This window comes from Schistocerca cancellata, chromosome 3 (assembly GCF_023864275.1).
Source record: "Schistocerca cancellata isolate TAMUIC-IGC-003103 chromosome 3, iqSchCanc2.1, whole genome shotgun sequence".
In the NCBI taxonomy this organism is placed as follows: Eukaryota; Metazoa; Arthropoda; class Insecta; order Orthoptera; family Acrididae; genus Schistocerca; species Schistocerca cancellata.
In genome coordinates this window covers 714053276-714073583 of record NC_064628.1, presented here as the reverse complement: position 1 = coordinate 714073583, position 20308 = coordinate 714053276, and the positions used below count along the sequence as shown (strand labels likewise).

General features: G+C 37.7%; 1 protein-coding gene across 1 annotated transcript in view; it reads left to right on the top strand.

Moving 5' to 3' along the window:
* Window positions 1-20308, top strand: part of LOC126175711 (condensin-2 complex subunit D3-like) — a 157391-nt gene that overhangs the window by 124970 nt on the left and 12113 nt on the right. The window contains exons 8-9 of the mRNA XM_049922644.1: window positions 8930-9218; window positions 10760-10931. Coding sequence (XP_049778601.1) covers window positions 8930-9218; window positions 10760-10931 — 461 coding nt within the window. The remainder of the gene's footprint in view (window positions 1-8929; window positions 9219-10759; window positions 10932-20308) is intronic.

The following is a 20308-nucleotide window of genomic DNA, read 5'->3' as shown; positions in this document are numbered from 1 at the left end:
TTGCGACACAAGTGATGCAGTGGAGTTGCAATCTGACAGGCATTCGGTATGAACCAAACATAGTATGTCATCTTGTCGAGTACTGTATGCAGTTTAGACACATTGTGAGGAACAGGCAGTCATGGATTGCAAGCAAATGAGATTGGAGGGGTTGCTCACCCTGACTGTTTATCACATGACTGTGTCATGAGTCACTTTAGTTCAGTTTGAAAAAAGTCACATTTTTCGAGATGACATTTGAATCCTGCTTCTGACAACACTTGAAAAAGAGTTCACAAATTGGCAATTTGTTCCCCTGGTGTATGACCTGAGATGACAATATCGTCAAGATAGTTTGAACAAAATGCCACTTTTGCAGTCAGCTGTTCCAAGTAACGTGGAAAAATGGCGGGTGCGGAAGCACTGCTGAAGGGAAAATGCAAATACTTGAACCGTCCTAAGTATGTATTTACAACAAACACTTTCTGTGATTCTTCATCCAGTGGAATTTGCAAGTAGGCTTCATACAAATCTGTCTTAGAAAACGTCTTGCACCAAGCCTGTCCATGAGTTCCTCAGGGTGAGGTAACGGATAAGTGTCAACTACTGTCTGTGGGTTGACTGTTGACTTGAAGTCAACACAAATGCGAATGCAATCAGAAGGCTTAGGCAGCAAAATGAAGGGACTTGCCCATTGACTGGCTCGAATGGGAGCAGTTACACATTACCTTGCAATTCTTACAGTTCACTGGCAGCTTTGTCTCGTAAAGCAATTGGAACAGGGCATGCCCGGAAAAACTTAGACTGTGCATTGTCTTTCAATGTAACAAGCACTCCAAAGTCATTAGATTTCCCCATTCCTTCTAAAAAAACTTCAGGGAGTTCAGGGAGTTCTTTTGGATCAAAAGCTGGTACTGAAAGTATGTCTTGTATGCTACGTCCAAGGCATCTAAACTGAAAATGTTCTCGCTGCCTCTTGATTCCAACACAGTAAAATTCACTGTTGTGTGAGATTTGTAAGTGGCAGGCAAACTCCACTGTCCAAGCCCTGGAATTTCCTGTCTGTTGTAAGCAGTGAGGTGCTTGCTAGATTTAGAAAGGCATGGTGAGCCTAACTGTTCATATGTGGCATGATTAAGCAAGGTTACTGTGGCACCTGCATCTAACTGAAATTTCACACGACAGCCAGGACTTCATAAGGAGCCAAATAGTTTGTTAGAATGTTGTTGCCCAGCACTAGGGCAAGAAGGAGGCACAACCTTAATCTTACTGTTGTCAGAACCTGTTGTAGGTTTTGAAAACACAATATTCATGGCATGTGCACGAGCCTGTTTTTTTCTGGGAGCAAGCAAAATTGGTGGTCTTGTGCCATTGGAAACAAACTGCTTGGACATGGCCTTTTTCTCCACACGTGTAACAAGTTGCATTACATGATGGGCGATCCCGTCTCTTCTGGTGAGCAAAACATCTAGGGCAAGACTTCACTAAATTCACAGGCCTGTTTGCCTGTCTACTGTAAACTAATTTAGGCCTCGTGGCCATTACCAAGCTGTTTGGAAATATATGGACTTGTTAGTACATGTATCTATGTGTTCTTGTAACTAATAACAGTTTTGTATATAATTGTCATAGTACTTACTTCCATAACACATCGTTAACACTATCGCTTTCTAAATACCTTGTATTGCTGAATATTGTAGGTGTAGTGCAGATGAAATTGTTTTTCTTTAGATACATAATGTCCCAGCAGTGGAGTTTGTTGCTCAGTAACATTTGCTAAGACCTATTTAATATATTCCGCATGTTTAACAGCTTCAATTAATGGCAAAGTCAGCAATATTATATGCTTACATAGTTGGCTTGTTCATATATGGAGGTTTGAGTGCTAGTGGTAAATTCTTTGCTTATGTTCGTTGATGTTGTCTTTGCCTGTAAATTTGTTTTATGCATTATTATGTTCTGTAATTTCAATAAAGTTGTCAGTATAATTTTTATGTTTTAAATCATTTTGTTTGTTAAGAATTTTGCCTGGAAATGTGTGTATGTGAATGTATAATTCTAATTCTTCTAAAAAGTTCATTATTGACCCTTTGGTGTTATGTGCAGGATTTGCAGAGCATTTTCGATCTGTGTTTCTGGTATGTTATCGGCATGTGATTTTGAAATTGCTCCCCATCTGACCTATATAGAAATTTTTACAGTCATTTTAATTAATTTTATATACTTCTGTGTATGTGTGCACTGGTAGTTTCATTTTTCTGGAATGGAGGTATGTTCTTGGCTTATGTGCACTGTGATATGCAAATCTTTCTGTAGGGTGCTATAATAATACGCTAAGTTTGTTTGATACATTTCCAATGTATGTTTGTGGTATGTATATTATTTTCTGTTTTGTTGATACATCTGCTGTTAATTTTATGCCACTACGAATCTTAATTTGTTTCCGTTTCTTGTATTTGTCATAGATTTGGCTGGTTATGTTGGATTGAAGTTGTTCTGTTTGCTACATGCTTGCGGATCCCCAATTCCTTTTGTATAATGGCTTATTGTAATAGTAGATTCATCAGTCTGTTCATCGTCATATGAAAATACGCGTGTTTGTGTGTTTTACGACTGCAGGAATTTGCATTAATGATGTTGTGTGTTTTCTGTAGACTTCAAATTGATGTCCATTGTGAATGTTTTTTATTGTTAGTTCCAGGAAGTTGGTCATTTCATTTTTTTCTGTGGTTCCATTGTGAATTTCATGTTGGGGTGAAGTTCATTTAACATTCTGTGTATCTGTTGAATGCCTGTGTTGGAACTGTCTGTTAGTAACAAGGTGTCATCTACATGAAGCTAATAATATGCAATTTTCTGTGCAAGTGTGTTTGTGGGGCTAGAATAATTTTTTTGTAATGTTTTTAAAAATATATGACCTATTGTGCCAGCTACACTACGCACCATGGCTATTCCATCCTTTTGTATGTATAATGCATTTGTACTAAATATTGTAGCAAGCTGTTTTTTATAATATTACTTGATTCTTATACTGAAGTATTGTTGTAGAGATTGGTGTTGTCAAAGGACATGAATTTTCCATTCTTTGGAATTATTATGTATTTTATGTTGAAAAATTTCATAGTCGCAACCAAATTCACAATCAACACAGCAAAATGAACTACTAGATGACAAAATGAAACAACAGTATAAGCATCACACAATATAGAAAAAAAATTAACCTATAATGATAGATACAAATAACAGGCAAAACTAGGTCACTGTACACTCAATAGGGTAAACCAAAAACTCATCACAGTCTGTACAGTAGCAAATAAAGCAGGTGAAGGAAATAATTTGGTTGTATGTGAAAAGCTGCAATACGATTCTCACTGAATTTGAAGATTGGGGTGGGGGAGGGAGAGAGGACAAAAAGAAGAAGAAGAAACATAATATTTAACCCAAGTACATCTAAACTATATGGCCAACCAAGGATCCAGAAGCACAATTCCCAATATGCCCAGTAATTAACTCTATTATAGATAGCCCAACCTACCTTATTAGTAGAAAGCTGAACATCCTGCCCACAAAATACTATACATATAAAAAATGACTCACAGTGGAGAAACTCAAGAACATTAGCAAACAACATAACCCAAAAGAATTGAAAATTCATGTCCTTTGACATCACTGATCTCTACACCAATATTCCAGTACAAGAAACAATTAATGCTATAGAAAACAACTTGCTACAATACGGAGAATTGCCCACGACAGGAATACAGAACACTGAACTGCTGACACTAGTACTAAATTAGAATTACTTTGTATTCGATAATTCATTATACATACGAAAGGACGGAGTAGCCATGAGGAGTAGGTTAGTGAAAGCAACAGGTCATATATTTTAAACATGTTAGAACAAAAGTTTTTAGTCCCACAAACATACTTGAAAAGATAATTATACATAATTAGCATAATGTAGATGACACCCAGCTACCAATAGACGATTCTGACACAGGTAATCTACAAATACATAAAACATTAAATGAACTTCATCACAACATGAACTTCACAATGGAACTAGACAGCAATAAAGGTTCCTGGACCAGACAATAAAAAACAATCACAACAGACATCAGATAACATCATTACAACAGATTCTTGTCATCCTAAAACACACAAAAATTCATACTTTTAAATGATGATAAACAGACTGATGAATTTACTATTGCAGTAATTCACAACACAGAAGGAATTGGATATCCTAAAATACATAGCACAACAGAACAACTTCAGTCCCAACATTGTCAACCAAACCTATGAGAAACACAACAAACATAATGACATAAAATTAACAAGAGAGGTACCAACAAAACAGAAAATAGCATACAAACCACAAATGTATATATGAAATGCATCAAACAAACATAACACCGTAGTAAGGCAAACTACAGTAAGATTTGCATACAGCTCTGTAAACAGGCAGAGAACAAATATCTAAGTAAAAACCAAAATTCCATTGCACATATATCCAAGTGTATATAAAATTAATTATAGTGACCGTGAAAAATTCTACATGGACTAAACAGAGAGAAATTTCAAAATCAGGCAGTGAGAGAATGCCAGAAACAGTGACACAAACCCATTCACAATCTTCAATCCCATGCAAACAGATCAAAAATGAATTTACAGATCCTGAACATAGCACCAAAGGACCCAATAATGAACTTCTTATAAGAATTAGATACGAAATTCTTAACACACAAAAGACTTAAAACACAAAAATTATATTGACAACTTTATTGAACAAATTTACAGGCAAAGACAATACCAATGAATATTAGCAAAGAATTTACTACTAGTATGTACAACTCTACAGGTGAATTAGCCAACTATGTAACCATGTAACATTGTTGACTTAGCTGTCAGCTGGAGCTGTTAAACTTATGGAAGATATTAACTAGGTCTTAGCAAATATTGCTCACGAACAAAGTCCATTGCTGAGACATTACATATCTGTAGAATAACAATTTCCCCTGCACTACACCTATGATGTGGAGCAATATCAGGTATCAGACAGCGAGAGCATTAGCGATGTGTTATGGAAAAAAGTACTACGACAGATATTTACAAGATTGTTAATAGTTACAAGCAGACATAGAGTTGTTGATAGGCCCACACAAAAGAAGGAAAACATGCTAAAAGACTCACAAAGGAGCCAGAGCTAGGAGAGGGAAGAAAAAGTCATTTACTGTTTGGTTATGGATAAAGACAGATAGATACTTAGATAGATAGGTAGAGGGAGGAGGAGTATCGTTACAAGAATAAAGTCATGGCGACTTAAGTCAAGGTTCAAATTAAAAAATAATTAAAGATATGCTTAAAAAAGATATTGTGCAAAGACCAGTGGTAACTAATTTAGAAACAAGACTCAAGGAGTGAGGCGGACATAAAACTTGGCTGGAGACCAGTTACAGAAAGATGCAAATAACAGAAAAGATGCAAACAGAACAGAATGAGATAACCATTGTAGTTTTACCAGTTTTGTCTCTTCTGTTATATCTTGGATTTCTTGCTTTTGTAAGCGGGATAGACTGCTTTATTTTTTTGTCTTTGTTGGATTTACTAGAATGCCTCTGTGTTTAACAACACGGAAGTTTCTTTTTTACATCTTCCTTGGTTATTATCTCATTAATTGTTTGTTTGTACAGTATATTTTAGCAAATATCTGTGTATTTCTGATTCTGACTAGAGATTATTGCAGACCCAGCATAAATAGCATATTACCAAAATGAAATGGTGTGTGTGTGTGTGTGTGTGTGTGTGTGTGTGTGTGTGTGTGTGTGTGTGTGTACACCTCATTTTACCTCATTTAGCTCAATAGATCTCTTGTGGTCCACTCCCCAACAGAAAATCACAGTCACACGGTGGGATTCCAGCTGTGGGATTGAGACCTAGGAATTCTACAGCAATAGGAAGCAGTGTTATATTCTAGGCCATAGTGACAGTGACACGTGGGCAAGTTCATAAAATTTCAAATTTATAAATACAAAGAGCCATTGCATAAATAGTGATATAAACAAGATGTTTGAAAAATAGTCAGTGTGTAATGGTGATAAATTACTAAACCTGACAGCAGAAGAGTGAGATATCGGGCCAGAGATGTCAGCTGGTGGCTACTGAAACTGCTATTATTTTGATGTATACACATAGCCAGAGAAAATGCATAGAATAATTTGAATACCTGCTAAGCTGATGTATGGAGCTATAATGAGAGCACAGCTGATACCACAGAGCCACAGCTAAAAAAGTTGTGTAATTGACTTGTAATAAACGACTAAGTGAGGGGTACTTACTTTAGAATCCATTTAAGATTTTTGTAAAGTGTAGCAGAGTGCAGTTTGAGCTCTGTATTGACAAGGAACAAATACCTTCTGGTCTGTTTTAATTTATTCGTTTCTTTAAAATATTTGTATGTTGCAGTTTGTTAATGTATTGTGTATTTGAGACAGGACCTGTACGAGTAATATTACTACCTACAGGCGGCAAAAAATATCAAAATCACTCTACATTTTGATCGCATGAAATGACACTCTATTAATCAATCTGTTATTCTTTATTAATGACTATGCAAGAGACAGAAACAATAACAAAAATCATTTGTTTATAAATTATCTTACTATTTAAATGCAAACCACAGCTTTTTTACTTTAAATATGCTGTCTTTTGTAATGTTTCTTTTTAGTAGCATAGCTGGAATATTTATTCATCATGCAGTGATATATACGTGGACATAATAAATGATTGCTCTAAAATTGCACAATTTGCCTAATGGATAATGCTGTAATCTTAATATCATACTTAAAAAGTAATGAGCTCCTGACAGTGTCTTCCTCAGGAGATTCTATCTATTATTACATTTGTATTAAAAATAAACTTGGCTTCCAAAGCTGTTAAAAATTTACAGTTGCAGTTAAATTTCAGGTAGAGAAATAAATTTAATAATGGTGGGATGTGACTTGTGGAAAATGAAACAATCTTTGCTTGACACTGAAAGACTGCTTTCATTATTTTCTCCTTTTCTTTTTTCAGAATTATTTGTCTAGTGTTGTCTTCCTTTAGGTGATCACTCTCCGTCAGTGTTTTTCAGAGAATATTTTTCATTCTGGACCCACCCAGTTAAAGAGCCAACTTCTGAGACACGGAGAGGCACTCTGGCCCCAGATCGAATTCACCTTGCACCTTAAAGGCGGGGGGCTGGTGTGCCAGTTAGATTGGGTGTGATTCTTAACCGGTTTCTCACATCCACTTAGGTAAATATGAGGCCTTGGTTCTGCCTTGGTTACGTGATGTGCAAACAGTTTGAAAAACAATGTCACATTTGACCCTGCAATATGCTCTAGGCATAGAAGGGGTATAGGGATTCCAGTCCCGTGTGTGTGTGTGTGTGTGTGCGTGTGTGTGTGTGTGTGTGTGTGTGTGTGTGTGTGTGTGGGAGGGGGGGGGGAAAGCTGGCAGTCGCTTTAGAATCCCATAGTAATAACGGCCTACACGCCGGTATGTATCTGCCTGAAATTAGAGAAGTACCACACCAGTCCTGACCTGGCATTGTAATGGATGGTTGGATATTTCATTTTGGAAGTGAGTTTCTAGATGATCTATATGCTACCCATCTCCTACCGCTTTTGGTTGGCCAGTGAACATAACTCTGAATTTTTTTAGGTGTAGTTGTAGATGGAAGTGTGAGTCTACAAAAGTCTGATATATGGGGTGAAAATTATCATGATTCACATTTCATATCCCTCATCTTTCTTATTAAACCTCCTTTGGTGGCAGGTGCACTTTCCTCTTTTTGCACGCCAGATATCAGCCCACATTTTTTTCCTCATTGATCCAGATTTGTAAAAATTACCACGATTCACATTTCATATTCCACTATTTTCTTATTGGAAAAACTCTTTTGGTGACAGGTGCATTGTATCCCTCCTTTTGCAAGCCAGACCTCACCCGACATATTTTTCCTCTCATTGAGCCAGATTTGTAAGGCTATCAGTTAAAAGAATTCCTTACAAATCCTATAAAACTGTACACATAAGCACATTGACAGATGAAACTGACTTTCTCTCTTGTGGTGCGGGGCCTCTGGCTCCCATTTATTGCATTGAGTGGTGTTTTGTTTTGGGTTTGAAATGGTGAATCTACATCTCATTCACGGTAACAAATGGGCAAAAAACATCTGCTGGATTTTGTTTATAATGGTCCTAACATTGGTGAGGTTTCTCCTTCCCATTTGCATATGGTTTCTCCTCCTCATCGCTTATGGTCAGCACTCAGTAAATGTCACCTTTTGCTTACATAAAGTTGTCTCATAGTTAATCGTTTGTGTAAATGTGACTCACTCTTTCAGTGGTGGCTTGACATCATACCTTGGTATGCAGATTGAATCTATCAGTCATTAATATAAAAGACTAATGCCATCCATTTTCTTGTGTCACAGAATCTCTGCGAATCTCTGCTAACTAAATGTTACATTTAAACAGTGCTCAGTAACCTACTGCTAAGTTATTGCCTCTCGTTCGTCTAGTATACAGCACATCACAGTGGAAGCCCTTCTACTACTTCTCATAACCAACATATTGTTGGAACATAAAATAATGTATTAATTATATGCTTTCATTCTATGTCATTCTTAGAGGTGCAACAGGTGGACAGGAAGAATCGTGTTGAAAGCTGTGTTATTTTAAAAGTTAAAAGTGATCTCTCCCTTTTAAGATTCCAGTAATCATGCAATATTTAATTCTGTAAGTTCTTTTTGCTTCATAATGGTGAAAATATAACTCTACTTTTTATTTTTACTGATAACACTTACACTAGCAACCTGCAAATTGTAGCCCTTGTGAGTAATCCTGAATAAACTTTATTAATAGTCAATTTATTTTCCACAACAGTTTTTTTTTTCTTTTCTTAGGTATACTTCAATGGTTGAGCCTTTAATCCCAGATATTTGTGTGTGTTTGAAAGATCCTAGAGAAAAAGTGAGGGAAACTGCTCTTGTGCAGTTGATTCAGCTCTTGCAGCAAGATTATTTGAAGCTGAGGGGCAGCTTTTATTTCAACATTTTCAGTATGCTTTGTGATAAGGACAAAACTATTGTTGATTCCATAATTTATTTCATCACCGAATCTTTGTTAGTGAAGAACAAGAACATACTGTACCAAAATTTTGTTGCTGGGCTCTATTATTACAATAAATGTGAGGTATGTATTTATTGATAAGTTAATTTACTATGCTGATGATTGAAGAGTTATCATGCTAAAGGGGCCGAGAGCCACTTTTGCATAAATTGTGCTTTGTGCTTAATTAGGTGGTATGTGAACAGGGCTTTCACATTTTAAAAGGGCTGCTTCCAGTGATGGCTGATGTAGGTGCTACCAAAGGCCAGTAGATGGCATGAGAGGTAACTCCTATGACTTGTTCATGCTAAGTGGGGTCAGTGCAGATTGTGTTGTATGAGCTAGCTATACTCAACTTAGAGAATATATCGTTCTGCTTGCTCCTGCCATTTTGTAACCTATCTCTTGTGCGTCTTCCTTGGCAGTAAAATAAATAGTAAAAAAGATATGAACAATTCAGCAAAGGGAAGTAACAGAAAAACTGGTAACTAAAAGAAAATGTGGCTAAAGATGGGGATGCATTCTGTTACCGATGTAGTGAACATTATAGCAACAGCTTGCAATAAGCAATCTTTTAAAGTCGTTCAAGTGAAAGGCAGTTATTTTATGGATTTTCGGCAAGCAGGTGAAGTGATCATTAACACAACTGAGGTTAATGTAAGTTCTGCCTTGTGGATTAAAACCACCACGCCTAGAGTAATTCAGATAAAAAAGACATTTGGGAAAATAAAGGGTTGGGAAATGATGAGAATGTTGGACGATGAAGTGAAGATTTCAACTCGCTCACATTCAGTGAGGTTACTGGTGAAAAGGATTGTATTCAGAGAAGAAGACACGCCTCAAAAGTATGATGGAATACCTACCTGAGGTGCACAAACAATTACGTTCTTGCTAATTGAATAAATTTTATTCTCAATAACCTAAAATGTATATTTTGTTACTTTGTACATTAGCATGATGACTCTTCACTTACAAAAAAAATACTAACTTTGATCAGTTTAGTTCTCTCATGAATTTTGTGCTGCTAATTTCCTCCAGTATTATTTTTTAAGTATTTATGTTATGATAAAATCAGATGTAAGGATAATTTTTGAGAAGTCAGTCAGCACAGCTGACAGTTTTCAACATCGTTGTACAAATATAATGTGTCTTTTTTAGTTTCTGAAACATATGCTACACAAACTACTAATCTGAAATCATTGATTAGAATGATCATACTTTCTTTTGTTCAAAATACTACATAAGATACCCTACTGTACTTCATATTATTAAGAAGATATTACATTTTTGTTATTATTATTGAGTCACTAATTTTATTGAGACATATGCCAAACCTTATCTTTATTTTAATAAATGTTGATGACTTTTTCCATTGCAAAAGTAGTAGTTTAATTTCCGTGATGCATATTTCTCTATTCTGTGTCATGTTTTGAAATGTCCCTCTATATCAAGACTGGAACCTGTGAAAGCAGCGAATAATTGTTATTAGAACACATCATATCTACTCTGTTACTTTTGCATGTTCACTACTTTAGAGAAAAATATTGCATTTGGTGTTTTTGTTGATTAAACTAAAGAATAGCAGACAGCTGACACATAATTTTATTCTTTTTCAATGCTTAAAGACAGAAGATATGTTTATGAGAACAACACAGACGCAGAAAGAAGCCGAAGTTTTCGATTTATCTGGTGAAGATAATGCTGAAAAGCGCATGACACTATATAAATTTATGCTTGAACACATGACTGATGAGCATCGTTTTAAGATAACCTATAAAGTGTGTATGGACATTCTTGGTACGTGTTTTACATTTTTCTGTTTTCTTAATTAATTTTGAAACTTAACTAATCAGCTTTTTTCCAGTAATAACTGTTTTTCAGCATTCTTTGTGTTGTGTTCTCCTTTTGTACACATGGGTGGACAAAGACACATACCTTTTATAGCTCTCCACTGCTGTGACAACAGTAAATACATATGGAATTATTTATACAGATATGACTCTTGATTGTCAAGCATACTAAGAACCAACCAAAGATTATGAGCTGTGTGATATGGCTAGCCTTTAGATCTTGTACTCTGTGTTCTAAATGCAGCTACTACAAACACTTGTCCATGGACACAACTTAACACGCTGTATAGCAGAAGCAGAAGTAGAACTCGAACTCAACTCCAGATGGAGCTTCTTGTTTTAAAAGTGTACTATACAGGCAGTGTTGTTGGCCTAAGTTGATAAGCTTTGTGGTTAACCAGTGGAGGAACTACAACCTCAAACTACTGAACAACAGGTTATGGAGGGACCGAAGATAACTCCACGCCAGAAGAACAAAGTAAGGAAAGGTATAAAAGATCCAGATAAATAGAAAAAGACAATAGAGAGGTGGAAGCTCTACACATCAAAGACTTGCAAGAGTACCACAGTGCCTTCATTCTGATCAAGTTTTTAAGTGTAATCAGCTTACAATGCAAGATGTTCATAAGTTTCATGGAGGCTTTTATTCTTCTAAGAATAAAATTTATCAGGATAACTATATACTTAAATATACTGTGAGTGAAATGCCTAAACGGAGGAGTACTAATGAAGATTAATGGAAACAAATCACTGAAAATTGGAATCTCTATCTGATCCCACATACCAAATCTGGAAATACTTCTTTGGTTCGGGTCTGTAAGAAATTCTTTTGTGGCATACTTGGTGTTAGTGAGAAAAGAGCTCAACGAGAGTGTAAGATACATTTCCACTCCATAAATCTAGCTGTAGAGAATAGAGGAGGAGACCATAAGTCTAAGCTGTTTGAGGCTAAAAGGCATTCTGTAAAGTTATTTATAGAGAGCCTCTGCCCACTTGAAAAACATATTGCAGAAACACCAAATTACAAGACAGTATTCGAGCTATCTTTCAATGAGTAAGTTTCACAAGGCTTAAAATTCAAGAACAGAAAGTTATCTTCAGGTTCCATATTCATATTTTTATGAAATATTTGTGAAAGATTATAACTTAAGCTTTGGCTCTCCTGCTGCGGACAGGTGCCCCAAATGCATCCAGTTTCAGTTGAAATTAGACAGCGGGGTCAAATCGGTTGAAACTGATTTCGATCTCCACAAAAAGAGAGCAGAAGCATTCTTTAATTTACTGAAAACTGAAAATGAAATAACCCTTCCTTTGCCAAAAGAATTTAGTTTTGCGCAAAATCCCTGACCAGGCAGCTTACTATAGTCGACAGTTCTATTTATTTAACTTTACTATCTGCCAAGGTACATCTAAAGATAAGCAGACAAAAGACCGTGTTTTTATATATCACTGGACAAAATTGGACTTAAAAAAAAAAAAAAAAGGTTCGAATGAAATTGCATCAGCAATTTTTCATAGGCTAAAAAATACTTGCTTGGAAGGAGTGACCACTGTAAGGCAATTGCGGATGGTTGTGGAGGACAAAACCGGAACAGTTCAATGATGTTTCAATACTGGTTGGTAAATGAAGCGCCGCCAACTATTAAAGACATTGTTGTAGTATTCCCTGTACCAGGTTATTTGCATGTGCCACCTGATTGTGTATTTGGTAGAACTGAGAAGGAAATTCAAAATTATGACACTATTATTAAGCCTGAGAAATACATTGAAATCTTTAAGGAATGTGGAACTGTTTTCAGTATGACTGAGAGCTGTAATATTTTTGACTGGAAGAATGTAAGTGAAAATTACTCAAGTGCTAAAAGATTTATTATAACACTAGGCAATGCGCTAACCTGTGAAGTACTTGTTGCAGGAGAACCTTGGTAGAACACCAATCTCGGAAAGGTGAAAAAAGTACTCAAACCTGGATTTAAAGTTCAAAACTTTGAACTACCATTAGTACTACCTTGATTAATAGAAAAAGAGCTGAAAGTGAAAGATGTCAACAAGCTTCTGACTCTTCACTTTGGGGAACACTGGGCTCAAAATGAAGACACGGCCTTTTACAAAAATATTATATTCAATCCAGTACAGAATAGAACTGAAAATCAATATGTTGGCAAAAATGCCGGTGGAGACATGGATGATGAAAACGGCTTTTAATTATTTCTCAGCAGTTAATAGGACAAATCCAGATTTAAATAAGTAAATGACTACCCTTAAGACATTTTTAAAATTATGTTTTCTGTAATGTGGTTGGTTGGTTGGTTTGGGGAAGGAGACCAGACAGCGTGGTCATCGGTCTCATCGGACTAGGGAAGGATGGCGAAGGAAGTCGGCCGTGCCCTGTCAGAGGAACCATCCCGGCATTTGCCTGGAGTGATTTAGGGAAATCACGGAAAACCTAAATCAGGATGGCCGGACGCGGGATTGAACCGTCGTCCTTCCGAACGCGAGTCCAGTGTCTAACCACTGCGCCACCTCGCTCGGTTTTTCTGTAATGTGTGTAGGTGTAATGTAATGTTATTTTTTGATAATTTTCTGCTAAATGTATGTTTCTGTATGTTTCCCTAGCTTAACCAGAAATTATTTCAGTTGTTTTAAAAATACCTACATAAGCCATTTCCACAAAAATTAAATTATATACATTTACTAAACAAACATTGTTTATAATTTTTCCCCCATTTTCTTTTTCAAAATGTCTCTGCTCCATATTTTGATTCCAAAATGTCCCTTATCCAGGAGTTTTTTATTTATAACAAAATTTTGAAATAAGTTATTTTTATGATGTTTTTTTAATAACAAAAATAGGTAACTAAGAAACATGCAAAAAAAATTTCAAGTTTATACACGCAACAGAAATTGTTAAATACGTTTTTTACTAAGTACCAAAATTTATGCCGATTGGATAAAGCGACTCAAATATTACCTCCCTGATTTTACTTTTAGTAATTCATGGAATTTTACTCAGGATGTATATGATTGTGTCTCTGCTTTGGCTCATACTCTTAACAAAGTACTTGATTAAACCTAGTTTAATATGTAAAGGAGGAAGTAAAAGCCTGTTAGAATCTACCAGACGTACTTATTGAATGTTATTTTTTCCTGGTTCCAAAGATTTATGAAGTAGCCAGTCTTTTTTTACGTAAAGGGAAGCCTTGTCTCGGCTATCACACTCGCACCGAATATAGCAATATTTTGTGTAGTTGAGCTACTGCATAACTGATTGGAATTGATAGCAACACATTTCCATTGTTCACTAACACAGCTGTGAACAGTGTGTCTGTGAACAGTCAGCTGTCATCAGGATTATGTTCTATGTCAAATTTGCTCATAAGACCAGTTACATTTTTACTATACACTAGATCACTTTTTGGTGAAAAATAATCTTCCAGAGTCTCTCGACATGTCTGAAAAAGAGATACCTCTTAACATCTTCAGCAAGAGCTCTCCACTGCTTGAGTCTAAAGGCCAACAATTCTGTGCCACTGTTTGACAATCCCAGATCCCTCACAAGATTATTTAGTTGAGTGATCAGATGGCTATTAGAGTATGAAATGTTGACTGTGAACTCAGGGTCAGTGGATGACAACAAATCTACAACAACATTTGGCATGCCTGCATCAAGTTTGTGCGGGTCTTGCTCTTTCTCGGATGAACCTCTGGAGTAAGATGCAGGAGGTTGTGGAACAGGTAGTGTGGTGACCTGTGTAAGAGTCCTTACCCACAATCTGGGCACGCAGCTGTATGGCGTGCCTCAGAAGTTGCAAGATGCCAGCACCCGCAGAGGCTTCCACTCTCGTATGCATGCACGGCCTCTCTGTAGAGTGCTCTTCTGGCTGGCTGATGGCTTATAGAGTTGGGCCCAGCCAGCTTTGTTCTCAGTCCTATAGATTATCATTTATGTCCTGACTGGAAGCCACTTTCTAGAATCTTGGAAATTATTATTCTTTTTCTTCTGACTTTATCCTGTACCTACAATGGGTCAACCTGTTAAATTTTGACTTGGCACATCAGTCAAATAGGATGATCGGATAACCTTCCTGTTGCCACCTTTCCTTCCATGAGATGGAAACTGTGGTACCTCATCTGCTTGCGTCTAGTGTTAGCCATGTGAAAGTGTGAGAATGTGTTCAAAATGTTAGTGAATCCTATAACAGGTGTGACACGGGTATTCACCAAGCTGGACATGGGAAATCACCTAAAAGCTACATCCAGGCAGGCCAGCAAACTGACTTAATCATAAATCCGCTGGCCAGATTCAATCCACGTCTAGTGTGCCTACATCAGCCCCGAAAGCGATGTTCTAACATGCACAGCTGTTCTGGTGCCTTTAAGAGGACGGTTATGTATCAGATTGTACTGAAATTAAAATGTTTCATATTTGAATCTTCTGAGAGTAAATTATATATTCCTACTCTCCAGAATACTTGGCAAGGTGTTAGGAGGAAGTTTCAGTGTGCTGCAAAGTGGCTGGTTCGCCCATTTTTACTTACTGATCACTTTTACTCATAAATTTGACATATACCTCAGGTTTAATCTTTGTTATTTATGTTTTACATTTGTTTTGCCTTTATTTTTGTTACAAATGCAATGTTTCTTTTGATTTTATGCGCCTTTACTCACTGTCATATGGAAGTATTGAAATTATAACACTCTCTATCATTATGCACCATTCAGTTTAAATAATTACAATTATTTTCATAAATAGTAAAAAGTGGAGGTTCATTGTGTGACTTAAATACAGAAACTGGAAAAAGCAAGATAAACACTTGCTTTTTACACAAAAACAGAAGTCGTCGTCAGACATACAGAGTGTATTGCAAGGACCTTATATTCTATTCACTGTGTGCAACAACTACATTCATTACCTTTAAAGTTCTATTAATGAACAGATATAATAAAAAATGCTAATTTGAAATTGTTGTGGTGTCAGTATTATGCAATGCAGCCACATGTGGCTCTTAGCTGCTAAGCGTATAGGAAGACTTTCCATAAAGTTGTGATGAATGTCAATCCACCTGCTTCCTTTTCAGCAGATTTTCAAACCATTTTGAATTAGTATGGTCTGGTTGTCAATGTTGTAAGTCACCCTATAGAGTTACTTCAAAGATCAGAACATGTGACAACTCGCAAAGCTATATAATGCTTCAGTAAAAATAATGTGAAATTAGTTTCCACTGAAATAAAAGAACAAAATTAATTTAAATGAGTGTGTACTATTGGCATTGTTTTCTTTGAAATACAATAATGTCCTTTAATTTACTTACACTGCAGTCCGAGTCATGAATGATGGGCAGTTTGCACAGGTTGTGGCACAGATAGGGTTCGCATCATTGCCAGTTCCAGGCAACAGTTGTGGTACACCCATACATGTAGTTTGTGCTTGAAGAAAGCAAATTATGTATCTCGCTTGCTTGTGTAAAATTTGTCAAATACCGCCATTACCAGAGAGACAACTCACAACAAATGAAATAGTCACTAAATTACTTGCTGTGATCACAATTAATGCTTGCATTGGTTGTGAGGTTCACATCAGAGTGCACAGAACATTACTGAACCCTCATCGGTTGTTGGAGAATATGTGCCATCTATGTGTAGAACAAGTCACCATCATTTGTGACTCCAGCTGTAGGCTATTCCAGCTCCCACACACTTTCGAGGCAGATGGGTGGACATGGCCACAGACAGCGGTGATGTGTGGGTAGTTCTTGCAGTCAGGCCATAGCATATGCGGTCCTACTGCACTAACTGTAGGCAAGCAGGTGTGGGTGGCCAAGCAGCTTGCACTGGCACAAAAAATAAGCATTGGGGCTGTTTGGTGGCTAGCATACACTATCTGCACCTCCTAGAAGAGGCGCCTTGCCTGATACGGCAATGTTGGAACAGCCTGGCTTATACCATAATATTGCAGTCTGTCATGAGATGCAGCTAACATCCACTGCTGTTAATATCAGTTAGTCACCTGCTTATACAAGTGTGTCAACTGTCTGGTAATGAAACACTGATAGGCGCCTTGCCTGATACGGCAATGTTGGAACAGCCTGGCTTATACCATAATATTGCAGTCTGTCATGAGATGCAGCTAACATCCACTGCTGTTAATATCAGTTAGTCACCTGCTTATACAAGTGTGTCAACTGTCTGGTAATGAAACACTGATAGGCGCCTTGCCTGATACGGCAATGTTGGAACAGCCTGGCTTATACCATAATATTGCAGTCTGTCATGAGATGCAGCTAACATCCACTGCTGTTAATATCAGTTAGTCACCTGCTTATACAAGTGTGTCAACTGTCTGGTAATGAAACACTGATAAAATTTGTTAGGAAGCACATGTGTAAGGAACAATATACATCATATTAGTACAGAGATATACACACATGCTTAACTAGGAAAGTACCGGTGTTAGCCAAGGTATTTGTCTGAAGTTATTTAGGAAATGTTAGACTCCATGCTTCTGAATCAGAGGCCAGTGTTTGAACCAACACACTACTTCATTTGGTTTATCCCCAGTTTCCAGTGCTATTATGTTTATACATACTAAGAACAACTAAGTGATAAGATGAGAAATAGTTATCCACTGTTCATTACCTATCTCAAAATTAATCATTGCATACACCACTTGCTCTCACAGATAATGTAGAGATCATGAACTTGCTGCCACACCTCTAGTACATCTGCATGTCTTCACTTCTGCCTGTCTGGGAATCTTAAGACAACATCCCCTCATAATGAGTTGTGTGTTGTAGAATAGTGTAGATGAACTCTTTGTCCCATGGATCTGTTTCTGTTGGGAGGTCGTTGTGAATGTGGAACATATCAGATTTTTTTACTTACATTAATACAAAATACCACAATAGTCTTTGCGTAGATTGTTCTGGTGCGTAGTTTTTATTTTGTAAACTGAGCTGTTTGTTGGAGAAAGGGGTATATAGAAGATGGAAAGGATATACTGCTGCCCACCACATAAAGGAATGTTGCATTGGAGACAGGCACAGTGGGGTGAGGGGGGAAAGAAGAGGAAGAAAACTAAAATTATTTCTGCTTTTGGACAAAGTTCCTCTTCAGAACTAAAAAACCCACACACGTTCATGTAAGTGTGTGTGCATGATTGTGTGAGAGTTTTCTACTTCTGAAGAAGGACTTTGTCTGAAAGCTGAAATATTTCTAGCTTTCAAACAGTTGAAACTCCAGGTAGGAATATCAACAATGTAAGAAAAGATAGATCACTACTTACTGTAAAGAAGACTCATTAAGTTCCAGACAGGCACAATTAAAAGACACTTACACAAATGTTGATGAGATTCACTTTACCAGTAATTTTTATGTTTCCATTACAATAAGTTGGCAAAAGTCAAGGTATAGTGTTGTGCATGTATACCGATGGTGATACTGTTGTGTACACAAGGTATAAAAGAGCATTGCATTGGTGGAGCTGTCATTTGTTCTCAAGTGATTCATGTGTAAAGGTTTCCAATATGAAACTTCCTGGCATATTAAAACTGTGTGCCCGACCGAGACTCGAACTCGGGATCTTTGCCTTTTGCGGGCAAGTGCTCTACCATCTGAGCTACCGAAGCACGACTCATGCCCGGTCCTCACAGCTTTACTTCTGCCAGTATCTCGTCTCCTACCTTCCAAACTTTACAGAAGCTCTCCTGCGAACCATGGTAGAGCACTTGCCCGCGAAAGGCAAAGGTCCTGAGTTCGAGTCTCGGTCGGGCACACAGTTTTAATCTGCCAGGAAGTTTCATATCAGTGCACACTCTGCTGCAGAGTGAAAATCTCATTCTGGAAACATCCCCCAGGCTGTGGCTAAGCCATGTCTCCGCAATATCCTTTCTTTCAGGAGTGCTAGTTCTGCATGGTTCGCAGGAGAGCTTCTGTAAAGTTTGGAAGGTAGGAGACGAGATACTGGCAGAATAAAGCTGCGAGGACCGGGCATGAGTCGTGCTTCGGTAGCTCAGATGGTAGAGCACTTGCCCGCGAAAGGCAAAGGTCCCGAGTTTGAGTCTCGGTCGGGCACACAGTTTTAATCTGCCAGGAAGTTTCATATCAGCGCACACTCCGCTGCAGAGTGAAAATTCATTCTGTTCCCAATATGGTTATGGCAACACAAGGGGCATCAACACATATTGAACATGGAATGGTAGTTGGAGCTAGAGGCATGGGACATTCCATTTTGGAACTCATTAGGGAACTCAATATTCCAAGATCCACAGTGTCAAGAGTTTGCTGAGAATAAAAAAATTCTGGCATAACCTCTCACCACGGACAACACTGCGGCCGACAGCCTTCACTTGACAACCAATAGCACAGGCACTTCCATAGTTGTTAGTGCTAACAGAGAAGCAACACTGTGTGAAATAGCTGCTGAAATCAATGTGGGATGTATTATAAATGTATTCGTTAGGACAATGCAGCGAAATTTGGCATTAATGGGCATGGCAGCAGATGGTCGGCATGAGTACCTTTACTAACAGTATAACATCGCCTGGCCTGCAGTGCCTCTCCTGGGCTTGTGACCATATCGGTTGGACCCTAGTTGATGGGAAAACAGTGGCCTGGTCAGATGATTCCCAATTTCATTTGGAAAGAGCTGATTGTAGGGTTTCAGTGTGGCCAGACCCCACGAAGCTATGGACCCAGGTTGTCAACAAGGCATTGTGCAAAATGGTTGTGGCTCCATAATGGTGTGGACTGTGTTTGCATGGAATGGAGTGGGTCATCTGGTCCAACTGAAACGACTGTTGATTGGGAATGGTTATTTTGGCTGCTTGGAGACTATTTGTAGCCATTCATGAACTTCGTGTTCCCAAATACTGATGTCATGTATGTAATCACGAGACAACAATTATTGCCGGCCGGTGTGGCCGAGCGGTTCTAGGCATTTCAGTCTGGAACTGCGGGACCGCTACGGTCGCAGGTTCGAATCTTGCCTCGGGCATGGATGTGTATGATGTCCTTAGGTTAGTTAGGTTTAAGTAGTTCTAAGTTCTAGAGGACTGATAACCTCAGATGTTAAGTCCCATAGTGCTCAGAACCATTTTGACCAACAATTATTCATGATTGGCTTGAAGAACATTCTGAAAAATTCGAGAAAATGGTTTGGCCACCCACGTCACCTAACATGTATCCTGGCAAACATTTATGGGGCATAATAGATAGGTCAGTTCGTGCTCAAAATCCTGCACCGGCAACATTTTGACAGTTAAGGACAGCTGTAGCGGCAGCATGGCTCAGTATTTCTGCAGAAGACTTCCAACGATTTGTTGAGTC